The 19,214-nt window shown below is 39.7% G+C and overlaps 1 protein-coding gene across 6 annotated transcripts in view; it reads left to right on the top strand.

The window, feature by feature from the left end:
* The first annotated feature begins 3,948 nt into the window (after positions 1-3,948).
* The window catches only part of LOC131231571 (general transcription and DNA repair factor IIH subunit TFB2), a 30,804-nt gene continuing 15,538 nt past the window's right edge, over positions 3,949-19,214 (top strand). Inside the window, exons 1-10 of one of the 6 annotated variants that reach the window (XM_058227815.1) lie at positions 3,949-4,296; positions 7,041-7,208; positions 7,521-7,589; positions 14,204-14,297; positions 14,501-14,601; positions 14,727-14,772; positions 14,855-14,914; positions 15,618-15,686; positions 15,796-15,879; positions 16,004-16,087. In XM_058227815.1, the coding sequence (XP_058083798.1) occupies positions 4,184-4,296; positions 7,041-7,208; positions 7,521-7,589; positions 14,204-14,297; positions 14,501-14,601; positions 14,727-14,772; positions 14,855-14,914; positions 15,618-15,686; positions 15,796-15,879; positions 16,004-16,087 (888 nt within the window). In that variant the 5' untranslated portion in view covers positions 3,949-4,183. The remainder of the gene's footprint in view (positions 4,297-7,040; positions 7,209-7,520; positions 7,590-14,203; positions 14,298-14,500; positions 14,602-14,726; positions 14,773-14,854; positions 14,915-15,617; positions 15,687-15,795; positions 15,880-16,003; positions 16,088-19,214) is intronic. The other 5 variants (XM_058227816.1, XM_058227813.1, XM_058227814.1 and 2 more) reach the window with 5 other exon arrangements.

The following is a 19,214-nucleotide window of genomic DNA, read 5'->3' as shown; positions in this document are numbered from 1 at the left end:
GGCCCACCATGAGGATTGCCTAGTGCAAAAATCAGCCACATCTACTCCTCAGGTGGGCCACAACATAGAAAACAATGTCTAGCCATTGATAAGTAGCAAAATACAAGTGTGGTCCACTCAATGGTGGCTGATATTTGCACAGAGTAATTGTCATGATGGGGCCAATCTATTGGACAGATTGGATGTCGCACACACATCAAAGGTTGGAAGTTATCAGCTGGGTGGATGGTATGCACCCGATACTTGTTAAATACATAGATGGGAAAGTATGTTTACACCCACCTAGAGCTGTACACGAGTCGGGCTTGGCCCAGCTCGGCTCAGCTAGCCAGTAGGCTACCCTAGCTCGAACTTAGCTTGGCTAGCCAGTAGGCTACCCTAGCTCGAACTCGGCTCAGCTCACTCCTCGAGCTTGACTGGCTAGCTTAGCTTGGCTCGGTCAATAGCTTGGGCCAGCTCGATCTTTTGAGCCAAGTTTGAGTTTGAGCCTACGAGCTAAGTTTGAGTTTAGGTTTATACACACACACACAAAAAATATTTATATTGAGTAAACTAGTCCGAGTCAAATTGATTCGAACTGAGTCAAGTTCTGAGCTGAGTCGAGCTTGGTCTAGCTCAGACTTGGCTCAAATTTTTTCGAGCTCAAAAAATCAGCTCTTGAACCCAGTTTCGAACCGAGTCGAGTCAAAGGAAGTTAACCAAGCTAACTTGGTCCGTGTATAGCTCTACCCACCTTCCTTGATTGGTGCACCTTTTATTTCTACTATTGGTGACTGTTTAGTATTTCATTGCCTAAAGTAGAAAGAAAGGTGCATCAATCAAAAAGAGAGTGGGTGTAATGCCTCCCTTTCTGCAATTTTACACACATACACGGAAGAAAACTGACGGATAGATTGCCTAATAGATTTGATTTTTTGAATAGATGGATGGACCTCATTGATGCATATCGTCTTTCCAGGTGTATGGTGGAGATGGTTCTACCACATTCGTGTTTTCCATGCCCTTGATCATCATTATTGTTCTCCATGTGGGACCCATTATCGATGAAGTGGTCATTGGTGTGAAGAAAATTGAAATCCCTTGGGCCCTGCCATGGACTGCTTACAGGAGAAAGAACGTTCACCATTTGTTGTCAGTCGGTCAGTGTAGCATTTGTGCTGCCCTACTGGAGGGAGGGGATTAGGTGCGGCATAGCCTCACCCAAGACGGTGCAGCCCTTATGGAGGGGCATGTTTGTATTATATATCTGTCCATCCGTTTTTCCAGATCATTTTAGGGCATGATCCAAAAAATGAAACTGTTCCAAATCTCTCGCAGACCATACTATAAGAAACAGTGGTGGTTGAATGCTGCACAATTAAAAACTTCCTAGGGCCTACTGTTGTTTCTGTAATGTTTATTTGCCATCCAAGCTGTTGATGAGGTCACATCAACCTGGATGAAGGGAAAAACACAAATATCAGATTGATCCAAAACTTTTGTGGCCCAAAAAGAAGTTTTAAACGGTCAATCACCACTGCTTCCTACTGTCTGGTTGTCTGGTCCACTAGAGATTTGAATCTGCTTCATTTTTGGGTTCATGCCTGATTTGGAAATACTGATGGACGGCGTGGATATACAATACATACATCAAGGTAGGCCCCACGGTAAAGGCCGCACTGTCTTGGGTGAGGCCAGGCCCGCACCTAATCAGCTCCCCTTATTGGATGGATGGTTCAGATCACGGAGAGTAGGCTTTACGTTGGGAAAATATTGACCGTTGTTCTGATGGACCGACATTGGAGTGGCCTGCAAAACGAAAGGGTAAAGCCTTTTTTTTTTTAATAAATAAATAAATAAATTCAACCTGCAAGGTCACAATTGGAGGTCCTTGAGTAGTCAAACCCATAAACATGGTGGCCCACCAGATCAGCAGGCATGTCTGCCACGTGTACCGTGATTAGGGAACTGCATAGATCAAGTGGGAATTGATGAGGTCTTTTTCTAAACCGGAATTGCTATATTGCGCCGGGAACGGCCAAAAAGTTAATCCATCGAACAATCTCAGCCATCCAATCGTCGGACTTGCTTTACCCTTGGACGGACCATGGCCTGAAAATTGAAATTTCTAGCCGCACGTTTTGTGAAAAATCTGACCACTGCCCATTTTCGGTCTTTCAGAATTATTCAATTTGCGTGATTAGCAATGGCCCATCCATCGCACGTGACCCAAAAGTAGGGGTCTGATCGTTAGGTGGGCCAGAAGTTTTTAATGGTGAGAGTTCAATCCCCACTGTGGTCCACTTGAACCATGGATCTGCCTCATTTTTGGGTTTATAGCCTAAAATAATCTGAAAAAAATGGATGGACGGCGTAGATAAAACCCAAAAGTTACGGTGGGCCCCAGAGAGCCCTGCCTGGACGGATTATCGTCCAAGGTGGGGCAGGATGAAATCCGGTTCCCTATTTATCAGATCAAAACACCGTCTATTCAACTTGATAGTGGAGTTGTCAATAATCTACATTTCGTCCCACTATTTGAACGGTTTAGATTTGAGGTAGTTGCCACGTGTACAGCACTTACCGTGGACATTTGATACACTGGCGGAGTACGAGAGAGGTACGTATGCACGTAGCAATTGTACACGTGGCACAACGCAACTCAAGCTAAACAGTCCAGGGGCCTAGATAAATAGGCCCTACAACAAAAATAAGATAGATTGAACGATCCTAAACTAAGATTATTGGACGTTCCTAATTTCAAGCGTCCATTAGATTTCTACATTATCATACACTTATCATTATTGGTTCTGGGTAAATTTTGGACCTGGACCCATCGAAAGTGGGGCCCACTACTTGGACGGACTACTTTGAGGAAACGGATTGGCTACTCCCCCTGCAACCAGCCCCGTGGCTGGTGGTCGGTGCTCTGTGGGCCCTACCATGATGTATGTGTTTCATCCATTCCGTTCATCCTTTTTTAAAAATCATTTTAGTGCTTGATCTAAAAAATTAGTGGTATATAAGTCCCATGTGTCCACACCATATGAAAAGAATAGCGATTGGATATCCACCATTAAAATCTTCATAAGGCCCACTGTACTTTTTATTTGATATCCAATCTGTTGATTAGGTCATGCAGGCCCAGATGAAGGGAAAAAAAACAAAAATCAGCTTGATCCAAAGCTTTTATGGCCCCCAAAATGTTTTTAATGGTCGACAATCATTCAACACTGTTTCCTGTAATGTGGTCCACTTGAGATTGGGATATACCTCATTTTTGGTCTCATACTGTAAAATGATCTGTAAAAATAGATGGACAGCATGGATGAAACACATACATCATGGTAGGGCCCACAAAGCACCGACCACCAGCCATTGGCTGGTGTCAGGGGGAGTAGCCAATCCGTTTACCTACTTGGAGCCATTTGCATCGCCATTCGCTCATAAGGGACGCGGATTTCCTGCCAAAACCTTTCGCAAGAAGTTCCTGCGCAAGGATGCTGGGTGGGGCCACCACCATTGTTTTCGGGAAATATACTCCATTCATCCGTTTTGCAAGATAATTTTAGACAAGATACGAAAAATGAGGTGGATCTAAGACTCAAGTGGGCCACACGAGAGGAAAAAGTAGGGATTCATTTAGAACCGTTGAAACATTCTTATAGCCATAAAAGCTTTGTTTCAAGCTAAATTTTTTGTATTTTCACTTCATCGTTGTGTTAATAACCTTATAAATGGTTTGGATGGCATATAAACATCAAGGTGGAGCCCAGAAAGGTTTCAACAGTAGGTATTTCTTTCCCAATTTTCCCTCTCGTGTGGCCCACTTCAGTTTTGGATCAACTTCGTTTTTGGTTGATTTTCCTAAAATGAGCCAAACGGATGAAAGGAGTACATTTCTCAAAAACATGGTGGTGGCCCCACACAGCATTCTTGCGCAATCTGCGTCCGCTCATAAGCGAGGGCATGCTTCTCGAGCATTGCACTCAATTGTACTTTTCTCGTGCGTATTACGCATATCTGCGCACAAAAAAAAAAAAGGCGCGAATATCTGTTTCACCCTACGAATACCCTACTACAGAAGGCTTCTATCACCTCTGCTCGATCTTCTCATTTCAATCTTTATCTCTGTTAAAAAAAACCTAATTTCTCGTCGGAAAGAAAAGAAGAAGAAGAGATTCAGATCATTGTGTAGAGAGAGATGCCGCAGGTGAGGATCATCGCGAAGAATTTCATGGATATGGTCGCAGCTCTTCCGGCCATGAAGCTCGACAAGCTCTACGAAAATGCCTTTATCTGCGAAGCTGTTCTTAGGTTCCATCCACCCTTCCATCTCTCTATCGTTTCGGTTCTTTCCTTTTCTTCCCCTTTCTTCCCCTTTTCTTCACTCTCTCTCTCTATCTCTGTGCTGTTTATGATAACTATTTTGGCTTAATGTTTTATGGATACGTTGATTGACAACCTGATATCGGCCATTGCTGAAAAATTGCTGCGATCGACTGTTTCTAACCATTCAATCTGTGGACTCTCCGTTTTTTTTTTTTTCTCCTAAAACCTGTTTCTGGATTGTTGCTTTGGACTGTGTCTGGAAATGGGTGATGAGTCTGATGGTTATGGGCTTCTGATTGGCGTCATTGGCGTGCTAAGGCTCGTCCAATATAGGTGGTGCATTAATTGGATTGTCTGGATCTGTTGTCAAGTTATACGAATCAAGGGTTTTTAAGGTTGTAGCATTTACCATGTTGTGGTGGATTCACACTCGATTCTTAACCATGAGGAAAATATAGAATGTGGGCGGAGGGGATGGCTTTCTAATTTTCTTTTTTTCTCTCAGGCCTGCCACTGAGAGGTGGGGCCTACCTTTTGATCATGTGGGTTTAGACCCCTATGATGGTTTAGCACCATTTAAAAAAATGGTAGTAATTCTTCAACCGTACAAGTAGCGTAGTTGTACAGAAATCCGGACAGTCCAAATTGCTGAAACTATTGTGGTTGGATAATTACCCAAAGATTACATGGAGATGATGAATTGATGATATTCATCTGATTTTCCCCATTGAATTTGGACCACTCACTATTTTACTTTCAACCATTCATTTGATGGCCATCTATTGGATTTTTAGGATTTGTTTATTAGTGTGGTTTTGGATAGCAGTACATGAGTGTCACATGTAGAGATGGACACTGAGTTGGACTGAGTCGAGCTTTCAAGCGCATTTCAACCAAATACAAATGAGGATTCTGTATCACCTTGATTCCAATGTAATTGTGATTTGGATTCCACTGCATTCTAAATCCAAGCTCCCAAATGGGCCCTAAAGAGAATACAATGGAGGACGGGGACGGCCGGGCTGCCGTTGACAACAGCCGGGCTGCCATGGATAGTGGCTGCCCGCCCAAAATGAGAGAGAGAGAGAGAGAGGCCAGACGGGGGTGCTCGCCTGCTCAAACAGGGTTGGCCAGATGGACAAAGAGAGAAGGGGGCGCGGCACTGCTCAGGTCGATTATGGCAAAAAAGGGGGGCTTGGGAGTGCTTGGGTGGATTAGGGCAAAAGTGAACTAAAGGGGGTTGGGCATTTGTTATATATATATATTGAGCTGAGTTGAGCAGAACGGAGTTGATTCGGGTAGGCTTCGAGCTGAGTCAAATCGAGCTCTGGCCAGCTCAAACTCGGCTCGAAATTTTTTCGAGTTTACAGCTCAGCTTGGCCTGAACCTAGTTTTGGGCCGAGTTTAGTCGAGCGAGTTAACCGAGCTAACTCGGTTCGTGTCCAGCTCTGGCTACATGTGAGGAGGATGAGTCACCAACATTTTCAAAATTGCTGTTAACTTTATATGAGTCCAGCACAATGATCGAAGCCGTTCTTATAGGAGCTATATTATGGATAGGTCCAATGATGAGGCCAAAGAAGGAGAGAATGGTGTTTTTTTTTGTTCCATTGGAGTTTCGGATGTGATAGCCCAACAGTGAGCTCTAGTTTAATGCTGATGATATCTTATGAGATACTAGTGAGTTTCAAGATAATAAATGAAAATATTGAAAAGTAGTAAATTTCAAGTTGATAATGAAAAAGTCAAACTACTAAATTCCATGTTTTTGAAACGGATTTATTTTCAAAAAAATCTGCTCAATTAATTAATCAAACAGATTGTTATTAGATATAGTTTATTATTATTATTATTATTATTATTATTGAAATTTTACTACTCATGGCATTTCTTTAGGTTTCAGTAGATTAATGATTTTGCCTTCCTTTTGTTTGTTTCTTTTAGCTTCTGACACGAGAATGAGATGATTTTTGTCTTCTGTAATCTTTTGATGTGGATAATGTTGGGAAGTGTTAGTAAATTCAGGTTTTTGTAGGAATAAATGCTCAAAATAAAGTTTTAACCTTTCCAAAAAAGAAAAAAGAAAAGAAAGAGCTCAAAAAAAAAGCTTAAGAGCACTTCTTTGAATGATCCAATTTTTGTTGTTTACTTTCGGATTTTTATTTGGTAGTTAATGGATCAATTAGGTTTTGTTGGAATGGCATTTTCTTTTGGTTCTTCTTTTTAAAGATTTCTGATTTTATTGCAAACCTTGTATTCCATTTTGATGCAAATGATGTTGGATGGAGAACCACTATGATCAAAATCAACCCAATTACAAATATCTCAAACATTCGTAATTGCCTGTTGACTTTAGAGGATTTGCATCGGATCTTTGCTACTAGGCGTATTCTCCTAAGTTCAGCAAGAATGTTTTTTTCATTCTTCCTTTTTGCTTCTTGTAAAAATTTGATAGGAGAACGGGAAGCATTGCTGTTAACTTGAGAAGAATTTGTTGAGCTGTTTTACTTAATGATTTTTTTAGGTTTACATTGTAAGCATCTTTTTTCTTCTGTTGTGTTCCTTTGCTGCATTTATGATATGATAGATGAACTTTACAATCTAGTTTCAAATTCAGCTTGTGTTATGATAACACCCTGAATTCCAGCCGGGAATTGAAAATTTAAGGAAAAAAATATCACAACATGGAAAATTTGAATATGATTACTTATGTTTCCTCTTGTGCTCAGGTCTTTGCCACCTCTTGCGAAGAAATATGTTTTACAAATGTTATACATGGTTGTTCCAATAACCGGCAAGTCAATGGAAGAATGGGTGCTTTCAGATGGGTTCTCTAAGCACAAAGTTGCAGTGGATAGGTTATTGCAGCTGCGAATATTTCTTGAAGTTACTGACAGGTATGGAATGTTTTTTGTTTCCTGGAAATTTGCTCCGTCATTTGTGTGAAGTATTCATCATAATAAATTCCAAGATCTTCTATATGAGAATTGTTGTCAGTACAAAAGGTGGAGAATTTGGAGATCTACTGATACTGGCTTAAAGAAGAAAGATGAGTGGTAGAAGAAAGTCCAACCCTCACTGGTTACATTGCAAGTTTATAGTCTGGATGTCTTAGAGGCCAAACAAAAACCCTGCTAGATGATTGGTTTCTATTGTTGCATTCTCAGGAGCTTTGTCTTTCTGCTAATCTCTTTCTATCATACTACCAGGAAAAAGGAAACCAGTTACAGATTGAATCCCAAGTTTCAGGATAATCTACAGAAGTATTTGGTATATGGGTAGGTGTTGATGTCTCTTCTGCATTACACTTTCTGTAGCAAGGGTTATAATTAACAAGTGGTTCCTATGCTCTATTTGGTTGCATATGTATGGTGGAATGGAAGCTATAATTTCCTATTGCTGCTTTTCAACATGGTTTTTAGTTTGTTTTCCAAGTTAAATTTGGTCATGTGATCTTGGCACAGGACCATTATGGAAACTATATATTCCCACAGCTTGTGTACATTGTATGCACAGAAACTGAAAATTCCAGCATCTATGATGTGTGGAAGTCAAACAACTTTTTAGATGCCTCACCAAAAACAAGTTGCAAGATAGAGTTGGTAATTAAGATATGGAGTCGCACCAAATCTGAGTTACCAGATGAGCTGCTTTAGGAATCTCATTGGAACAATCTTCAGGAGGGAGTTTTGCACTGCCAATGTATAAGTATCTCTGTTTGAAAACAATCCCATTACAGGATGGTAAAGAAAACTTTATTTCATTCAATAATCAAATATCACCTTACCTTAAACTTTGTAATTCCCATTAGAGACATCTTTTTTTTACGAGAGAGATACAGGAATATTTTTTAGAATACTTGCAAAAGCGAGGAAATAATACAGCCCAAACAACCAAAATCAAACATTCGCAGACAGAGAATTCACCGAAGTGGCCTTTACATAGCAGCCCAACCCGAAACAAGACCTTTGACTTTCTTAATAACTTCATCCATGCCCTCACACTCATTCCGAAAACACCGTCCATTTCTATTTCCCCAAATACCCAAAAAAACTGCCATGGTAATCAATCTCTACATAGCTTTGCTGGATTTACCAACTCTTCCGGACCATGCCCACAGCAGACCCTTTGCTGTCTTTGGCGTTACCTAGTTGATTTGAAAGAAGCAAAGAAAATGGTCCCACACTCTAATAACAAAAGGGCAATGAATGAAAATGTGATAATAGTCTCCTCATTTTCCATGCACATCAGACAGATGTTGGGGAGAATTAATGATTTTCTCTAAAGATTGTCAATCGTGAGAATCCTTTTCCGACACATGAGCCAAACAAAGACTGCCACTCAAGGAGGGGCTCCGTAGAACTAATGATGGAATGGATGAGGTGGACAAAGAAGGGTAGGAGCCTCAGAAATCAAACTGAATAGTGACCTAACAGAGAAATTCCCGGAACCATGCCACAACCAAAGAATTGAATATAATTCATGAACTGCAGGCTTGACATTCTTTAAGAAGTCCAGTAACCTGGAAAACTTGGCTATCTTCCCATCCGACATGTTGCTTTGGCAAGGAGGATGCCACACCACCGACCCACCATAGATAGAAAAACAATCTGCCACCTAAACAAAACAGTCGGGGCCGAGGTTATCTAACTGAACAACTTTAAAATCCTGCATTCTAAGTGCAAGGCGCTCCTTAGATCGACTTGCTATAATATGAGGTGACATTCCGAAACCCCTATCGCATACCAAAAATAGAGTTAAGTTTATGTAGAACTTTCTTACAGCTAAAACATTCCTAAAATCAACTCAATCCAAATAGAAAATAAACTAAAACAATCTTTGACCAATTAAACTATTTGATGAAGGACTCGTAACTTCCTAAACAGGCTAACTTACGAACTAACTTTACCTGACTAGACAACTAAACAAATGATGAATAGTTTTGTCCCTGGACCCACTATGCAAACCTTTTGTAATGACTTTAGTGTAATCCTTGATGGCATCATTAACAAACCCTATCTTTTTGTCGGAACCCAATTGGGAATTTGGCCATAACTTCAACACTTGTCCACTTCACACAATCTTAAGCCTGCCGGAAAGGCAAATCAATATGCTATTTGATGGAACAATTTTGAGGCATTAGGACTTCATTTAACACCTGAAAAGTGGCCCACGAAAGAAGTGATGAAAGTTCTCTTGCGTCAATTCCACAAGCACATTGTATGGCTTCATGATTTTCTGTTTTTTTTTTGCTAAGCTTTTTGTAGTTCTGTTGAAGGTTTTCTGTCCCATACACTTTATAATGGCTAACCAATGTTGTCATAATCGTTATCATATTGTAAATCGTTATCCAGTCTAAATCGTATCGTAAATTGTTAAGATTTTTTTTTTCTCCAGATTTTCATATAAATATCATAAAGATATAGAAAAAAATTGTAAATAAATCAGAACAATTAAAAAAAATAAATCAATCATCCATTTTCTGATGAATATGCAAAATATGTATATATAAATAGATATAACCATGATAGTAATCTTGTGATCAATTGTATACTATTTATAAATGTATCATTGTGTTGTGTAATGTCATAATCAAGTTAAAAAAAGATAACCTTTTCTGTAGCATCAACCCTTTGCCCATCCCATGTATGATTTACAATTTTTTTTTTTAAATTTTTTTTTTTTTTGTATGATTGAAAAAATAACAACGAAATGTCCAAATAAATCTATTCTTGGCGGTCCTCTCTCTGTCCATCTTAGTGGGCCGTGACGCCATCCTCCTCTTCATCATCATCAATGCTATCAACATCAGCGACATATCTTCATCTTTAGAATTTGATGCTGAAATAAATTTTTCTTTCTCTTCTCTCACTTTAGCTTTTCCCTTTGCTTTACTTCTAATTGCAAGTTTTTTAGGACCTACAAAATAGTTTATGAATTATGCTTATTAGTTTAGCATAACTAAATGTGAGGGGATTGGGAAGCAAACAGAAGAGAAGCCAAATGAAGGATTTTTGCAACAAATACAAGGCTCAACTCATAACATTTCAAGAAACAAAGGTGTAGGGATTTAATCAAAAGCTGTTGAGGATTGTTTGGGGGATCAATTCTGCAGATTGGGTTTCCCTGGATGCTTTAGGTGGCTCGGGAGGAATTATGATAGCATGGGATGCCTCTATATAGTCGAAGGAGGACTGGTGGCATGGTGATTTTTTGGTCTCAGTTTTGTTAAAGGAGGTAGCTTCAGGATCAAAATGGTTGTTTACTTCAGTCTACGCCCCTAACAGGGAGGATTGCAAAGCAGAGTTCTGGTATGAAATTTCGGCAAATCAAACTAGGTTCGTAGGTCCCTGGTGCATTGGAGGGGACTTCAACATCACTCATTTTGCATCGGAAAAATCGAATGGAGGTTGGGTCACTAGCGACATGCATTGTTTCTCCGACTGGATCGATTCTCTTAAGCTGGTAGGTCTACTCCTGGAAGGTGGCAAGTTCACTTGGTCTAATGGTCAGAGCAACCCTATTATGTCCAGAATTGATCGTTTCCTAGTGTCGACTGAGTGGTTGGAAATCCTTCCTAGAGTTATTCAAAAATCCCTTTTGAAGCTAGTCTTTGATCACTATCCCTTGTTGGAGGTAGAAGAAGAGAACTGGGGTCCAAAGCCCTTTAGATTTGAGATCAGTTGGTTGGAGATTGAAGGCTTTCACCAGAAGATTAAGGACTGGTGGCGTTCTTTCAAGGTGGATGGTTTGCAGGTTATATTCTGTCTCATAAGTTGTATTTATTGAAAGGCAAAATCAAGTCCTAGAAGAAAGAGGAGACGGGGAGTAGGGAAGCAGAAATGGATGGTATTCCTCTCAATCTTCAAGACTTGGACATCAAATCAGAGGTCGAGGAACTATCTCCGGAAGAGTCTTCAATGAGAATCAGCTTTATTCAATATTAAGCTCATTAGGGTAATAGAAGAAATTAAATGGAAACAGCGCTCTAGGAACACTTGGATTAAGGAGGGTGATAGAAATACGAAGTATTTTCACAATATTGCGAGTGCTCGTGCGAGGATCAACAAAATCAACAACATAATTATTGATGGGTCTCGAGTTGAAGGCAAAGATGATATTGCAAGAGAAATTCCTCGATTCTATGAAAGACTATTGAACGACGAGGAATGGGAAAGACCTAAGGGCGTGTTTGGACAGGCGGCCTGCGCTTGAGTAGCCTGTATTAGGTGGGATAGGCTCCTCGAATCCCACAACGTCCGTTTAGCCGTTTGTTTGGACAGGCGATGGATTGAAGACGGGTGAGAAAATCTGCTGGATTCGGCTGGATTTCTCGCTGGATTTGGGGGGTTTTCGGTGGTACTTGCGAAATCCCGCAGATTGGAAGTTGGATTGGGATTTTTTCTCCCTGCCATTCTCACGCTCGATGTCCATCGTACGGACACATCCGGATGGGTTTTTAGAGGTTGCAATTTGGCGATTTGGCAGGAGAGATGGTAGCAGGAGAGGATTATTTTGGCGCGAAATGGGGTTATAAGAACCACCATCAAGTTGCGATGACCGTCTTCAGTCGAGCCGGCGCTGTCATCGCGAACTGACGGTGTTCTCAGGCGGAGGTAGGTCCTCTTCCTTGCCCAAATTCCATGAATAAACCCCGATTTGTCTTGCATGTTCTAGTAAGGCATGATTTCTGTTGCGCCTAAGAGGGATGAGGTGGTTTTGCATGCATCTGATGTATGTGGCTTCGTCACCGGTGAGACAAGCCCTCCGATATGGAGTTGGCCTGTGTCGTTGGCTGCGGCTTCGTTTGGAGTTCTGATATATGTGGGGGTGGATTTTCAGTCAATAAGTCATATATACTGATCTTCGCATCCTATTGCTATTGCCTTTCATTGTATGCATCTGATTAACATCTCCTATTGCTGGATTTTCTGCTGTTAGTATATCTCAGATGGGTTTTCTGTTGTTGGTATATCCCAGATTGTTTTGCGTAAGTGTATCTCAGGTAGATTTTCTGTTGTTGGTATATCTATTGTTGGATTTTCTGTTGTGGGTATATTTGAGATGGATTTTCTGTTGTTGGTATATCTAAGATGGATTCTCCGGTATATCTGAGGTGGATTCTCTAGTATGTGTTTTATCCATGACGTCTGCCTTATTTTGCGCATCGTTATATGGTGTGATTTTAAAAATTAGGTATATCCAAAAATCACGTGGACCACATTACAGGAAACAGTGTTGAATGAGGGTCGACCTTTAAAAACACCAGTGGGGTCCACATGCAGTTTTTGATCTTTGATATCTGTGTTTTATATCTCCATCTGGGCCTAAATGGCCTAATGAACAGATTTGATGTGAAATTATCTGGTAAAATAATGGGCTTGTTGCTATATCTTAATGTGGTGTGGTCCACCCGAGATATATAGCCCTCTAATTTTTGGGACCACAGTGTAAAATGATATGTCAAAAATGGATGAATGGCATGGATGAAACATTTACATCATGGTGTGGTGCAGAGAGCACAAACCACCAGCCATAAAGTTGATGGCAGGGGGAGTATGCAATCCGTTTCCTGGTGCGAAACGGTTATAACCATCCTATCCAAAAAATGTTAGCACCAAGTATATCAATCCCATGGATGTCATACAATCCCATGCCCGGCCAAACACCATCAGGCTTGCATTCCCAAGAGCCGTCCGCCCGTCCAAACATGCCACTAGCTGGGCCGCTGGATATAGCAATCCAGTGGGATTGCATGTAATCCACTAATGCACCCATTTATGACCTTGAAAGCCGTGCAATCCACCCTAATACACCCATCTAATCTGCTCGTCCAAACACGCCTAAATTAGACAACCTCGACTTCAAAAGATTCTCTGATCTATGAATCCTATTTTGTCAATCATATTTGAAATAGGAATTCTCTTGTTCACTTAGCAAAAGTTCTATGATCAGTTGTTCCCGTCAATCAGCCCTATTCCTTTATTGGGGATATGTGAGTTTCCAATTGTTTTGGAAATTCCACCTAGAAATTCAGAACTCATTTTATCCCTAAATATAAATTGGACTGTGGTTAAATTTGAAACATAGGTTCTTTCACATTTATTTTGTAGAAAATATTGTAGAAATGGACATTTTGAAAATGGTTTTTTTTTTTGGTGATTTTTTTTTTTCAAAGAATTTGACTTCAAAAAATTTGGGACACGTCTTTCAAGGCCACAAAAACATCATTGATGCTTAAATGAACAAAACACCAATGGAGTTTCATAGTTTCATAACCAAGGGGTTCCATAACGTAGCGGTGGCCACTGTTATTGTAATGATATCATTATGGCCTTTTTTTTTTTTTTTTGAGAAAAAAGAAACATGTATCAGTAACAAACCGTTATTTATAATTTTTCCATAATGGCCGTTACAACCCTATAATGCATAATGGTTGCCACCATTACCGTTACATAATGACAGTTATGCCACACCATGTCCAAAACTAAATTATATTGTAAATCCTTACGGAAGCAATGTTTTAAGACCCGGACAGGATGTAGGCCTGTTTTTGTGAGCGGTCGGGTCCAAAGCTGCCCAACCTGGTCAACCAATGATGCCTTCATGATGTCACTGCAAAATTAATTAAAAATGATGTAATGTAGGAAAAATAAGAGAGACCTCCATAGTGTTAAATTCTAAATTAAGACAGATGATAGGGTTAGGAAATGAGACCCCATAAAAGAAGGGACGCGATCCACAGCACAATATCTGTCTGAATTTTTGTTCATATATCTCATGAAAAGGGAATCATGTTCATAGTATCAAAATTGATTTGGACTTATTAATGTCAAAGATATGCCATTTCCCTGGAAATTCATTGTTTATGAGCTATTACTTGGAAATGCAGTGGAGCTTTACCGAGAGAAGCAATGCCTTCAAACATCACTGTGAGGCTGCCGAGCTTGGAGGATCTAGAGGCCTATGCCCTTGAGCAATGGGAGGTTGCCCACTCCAGCCTTATATTTTCATATCTATTTCTTAGCATGTGTGTTACAGGCAGTGTATTCCTTCACTAATTCTACCTCTCGACCTATGTATTCAAATGTGGAATCTTGTTTCTGCCTCTTGTCGATATGTAGTTATGTGATATTTCAGATTATTCTCTGTCCATCTCTCTCTTGACTCAAAATTGTGGTAAAACCAGTGCTTCTTGCTGCAACTTATCAACTCATCCCACGTGGAACGGCCAACAAACTTCAGCTCTTCTGTGATGAGAGTCTTCCAGCGAGGCCTTTTGAGTGCTAGGTTACCCAACTAATGTTTCCCTTTGAATTAGGTGTTTAAGTATTTCTATCGCATTCCTTGACTAGGCTGGAGAAATTGGATGAATATCTTGAGGGATGACATGGGCTGATGTGGTGTTTCTACAGGGAAAATGAAACTCCAAAACTAACTGAGAATGGTTTCCAGTTCTTGGTGTGTATCACATAAACTTTGGGCTGCTACCTTCTTATGTTCGCCTCTTAGTACCCTGTCTGATTTTGTGTTTAAAGTACAGCTGATGGATACCAATGCACAACTTTGGTACATAATCAGAGAGTACATCTCTTCTTCCCAGGTATGGATTTTTTTATATTAATAATTTACATATGACCAATATTTTTGCATTTCTTTGTTGTGTTTGTGATTGAATAGAATCACCATTCAAGTATCAATGTAGGTTTTGGATCATTTTTTTCTCCTGTTGTCATGATTTGGACTCTCAATATTGCCAAGAAGAATTTTATGATCCTCAACCCAATGACATCCACATTATCCTTGGATTATCAGATTTTGTGAGTGAATTTTTGGTTCAGTGATCCAGACAGTTGATTTGATGTGTCCATTGTGAAAGGACCATGTCCCAAAAACCTCCCATATTGAAGATACTAACCATCCAATCATTCACCTCTTTCAGTTGAATATGGACCATTTCTGTATTTATTTTGTCAACTATAATTTTCATGCCACCAATATTAGTATTGTACCATCAAGCAGACTTTTGGACCATTCCGTCATCTGTGGGTCCATCACATCAATGGTTGACTACAGGTCCCTTGCATTGAGGACTGAGGATGTTACATATATCCTAGGGTCGAGGATCATATAATTCTTCCATTTCCAATCCCTTGATGTTTTATTTTTAATTTAATTTAATTTTTTCTGATTGGCAAGAACTGAATCGATTCATTGGTGCTTTATATATTACTGGATAAAATTGTACTTCTGTTGGATAAGATACTTTAGAGTGCTAACACTCTGCCTGCCTCAATATGGTTCAGGACCGAGGTGTGGATCCGACAGACCTGATTTCATTTCTACTAGAGCTTAGCTTCCATGTCTTGGGTGAGGTAGTACCTTAGAACTCTGTTAGTGTGCAGAGGCACTTACTTGTTTCTCAGATGTTGTATATCTCTGCTCATTGGATGATTGCACCTACTTCCGTGAATGTTGTTGTAGGCATATAATTTGAGCACCCTGACTGAGGTTCAGAAAAATGCTGTCAGAGACCTGGCTGACCTGGGATTGATTAAACTTCAGCAGGTGGCTACAACCTGCATCTTTCTGTTAACATGGATGTAAAATATGATAATTTTCTTTGCTTGATGAACTTAAATTATTTCATTACATTGATTATTGGAAACCTCGAATATAATTTTCCCTTCAGGGTAGGAAAGAAGGTTGGTTTATTCCTACTAAGTTGGCTACCAATCTTTCAGTGAGCTTGTCAGATACATCATCACGCAAACAGGTTTCAGTTTTTTGCCTATTTGTTCACTTTATAACATGCCAGATGGATGAATCCGGCATGTCCTTTTCTTATAGTTTATTTGACCTCACATGGTTCCTAGTTTGATATTTCTTGTATGGATACTCTTTTCTCAGGTTCTATGCTTATCCAAGTTATTTTCATGCGCCTGCAACCCTATGGCTCAGTGGTAGACTCACGAGAGTTTCAACATGAGGTCATGGGTTTGAGCACCCATTGTGGTGTGAGTGCGCGGGCGTGTGAAAAAATAATAAAAAATTATTTTCATGCCCGCATGAAGACTTCTCATGTTAACTTTTGTCATCATCATCATTATTTTGTAGTTCCCGTGATATTATTTCTTTCATGATGTGTATGTGAACTAACGTAGGTCCTTCGATCTATATGGGATCAACTGGATGAGGTTGATCCTTTGGCATGCAATTAGTGATTATTTCCTTTGTTTGGACTATCTATTCTAAGTAATTACCGGTAATAGGAGGAATTGCATCCAGCTGCATGTTGGTCTGTTTTCTTACACCATTGAGGTACCATGAATTTCTATTAGTTCATCTATCGATTTTTATGCATTAAGCTGCCCACGATAGCTCTAGGTGCCAGTGGTGAAATTTTGCAGGAAACTTAAGTATCCTTTTTCCATAACATGGTTTTGCTAAACGAACAATATCTCTAATTACAATCTAATCAAGGGGCAGCAATTTCCTTATTCATCTTAATGGATAATTGGAGATTCCCTTTAATGTGTAATTCATTACCAGACAGGCAGACACCCATTTGCTTGCAATAGTATCAGCTGCCTCATTGTTCATGGTAAATAGGGATGCAACATCTGAGTGGATAGCAAATCTCCAATATTGCGTTGATGATATGAGCAAACATCCACAAACCCAGGTTCTTCCTAGATGCTCAAGATGTAAAACCTCAAACATGAGATTGACCAACAAAGAAGAGCTAGATATTCAAGGCTTGGAAAAGAATTCTAGCTTCGGCTTCATTGGGATGCTCAATTCATGTAAAGCTATAGATTCAGCCTCTATGCAGAAATCAACCTCATCCATGCATTTGTTCTTGGTTTTGTGCTGCAATTTCCCTTCCATGTATTGTTGTTTTTTCTCCTCATACATCTCATTGTTTATTAATGGATGAAATTATGAAATAATTAGGAGCAATGTTTTCAATATCGGTATCGATGGATGTATCGCACCCTAGGGATAGAGAAACATATCAGTTATTGCATGGGAAATATTAGATGTATTGTGTAATGTTTCGCTGTTTTTAGGAAACATTGGGAAATTAGTCAAATTTTTCCATAAAACTTCAGAGGATGTTAAAAAAGACATCATTACACACTTAGAAATAAAAAATCAGTGCTCATAATAAGTTTTCTTTGTATACGGTCCTAAACTATGCGTTGTCTAGTAGAGATGCAACTACATTCAAAATCAACTAATATAATTTATAGATCATAGAAGATGTATGAAAACATTATCAATTAATTATTTTTAAAAATTGCACACGTGCTGTGCAAGCAATTGAAATTAAACTGTCCATATTATGTCTCGTAACCCAAAAATTAGGTTTATTTCCTCATTTGACGATGAGATTGGTGGACATTTCTTGGACAATTAAGAACGAAAACTATCCATGGTCTTGTTTCAATAAACAAGTGTCCATGAATTAAAGGTCAGGATCGTTCAAACAAGCTGATTTTGGGACTATGACTTAGCAATAGTAGTTGTACAACTTAATTGGTTTAATTTGAGTTAATATATGACATGTATACAATTTCTGAGTGCATGCGTATAGGTGTTGTATGTGCATCATACATGTGTGCAATTTGTGCATGCCTTTAGGTAGAGAATAGGGATCTCGGTGACTCAGGTGGGCCCCATTGTGATGTTTATACAAAATCCAACACGTTCACCAAGTGTGTTACCCCATGCTAGGCTCAGGGCAAAAAAAATCAGCCCCATCCATGATTTAGGTGGATCACACAATTGGAAATCATGTACATGCAATGCTCACCCTCCAAGTTAATTTCCTTGGCGTGGCTCATGTGAATCACAGATGGGCTTGTTTTTGGGGGGCCCATACAAAAATTTTGTTGTGGCATCTAATGGTTGAGTGGATTTCATCTAATCATCATAGTGGGCCCTGTAAATTTAAGGGTGGACATCTCTCTACCAATATCTTCCTTTAGCGTGGCCCGCCTGAATCACAAGTTAGCCTGATTATTTTGCCCTAACCTAATATGGGGTTACACATAATTGGAGTGGATCTCACATACATATCAAGGCAAGCCCCATAAAAAACCAAGGGGTTGATGAAATTTTTTCATTTAAAATATATTAGCTTAAATCTAGTAGGCCCACCCTTCACCTTTTTGAGGCCCACCGTGATGCGGTATGTGAAATTGACTTTGACCATAAGATGCGTAATCTCACTTTAGGCCCAGGGCAAAAAAATCAAGCTAACATGTGGGTTAGGTGCGCCACAATAAAGGAAATAGTTGGTAACGAGATGTCCACCCTTGATTTTTATAGGACCCATTGTGATGATTATATAAAATCCACTCCAACATTAGATGCCCCAATAAAATTTAGAAATGGGACCCAAAAATCAGGCCCATTTGTGATTCATGTGGGCCACACCAAGGAAATTAGTTTGGAGGGTGAGCATTGTATGTACACTGTTTTCAATCATATGGTCCACCTAAATCACAGATGTGGCTGATTTTTGGGCCTTAGGCCTAACATGGGGTGATGCACCTAGTGAACAGGTTGGATTTCACATAAACATCATGGTGGGGTCCACTTGAGTTGCCGACCCTTTCTCACCTAACATGGGATGATGCGCCAAAGTAATCAAGGCGTGCAAGCTTTCTTTATTTCGAAATGGTTGTTGGAGCCTTCTAGAGGAGAGATGAAAAGAGGGACATAAGACTATTGGAGTCTTCAACACAGAGCGAGATTGAGTGAGAGAGAGAGAGAGAGGAAAGATGTTTTTTTCCTCATTTTTTTAGCAATGTATAACCAGTACCGATACATGTATCAACAATATCAGGAGTTCGCGATAATTTGCAATATCTCGCAATGTCGATATTTGACAA

Source organism: Magnolia sinica, chromosome 17 (assembly GCF_029962835.1).
Source record: "Magnolia sinica isolate HGM2019 chromosome 17, MsV1, whole genome shotgun sequence".
Classification (NCBI taxonomy): domain Eukaryota; kingdom Viridiplantae; phylum Streptophyta; class Magnoliopsida; order Magnoliales; family Magnoliaceae; genus Magnolia; species Magnolia sinica.
The sequence above is the reverse complement of the archived record's forward strand: the minus strand, read 5'-3'. Positions and strand labels throughout refer to the sequence as shown.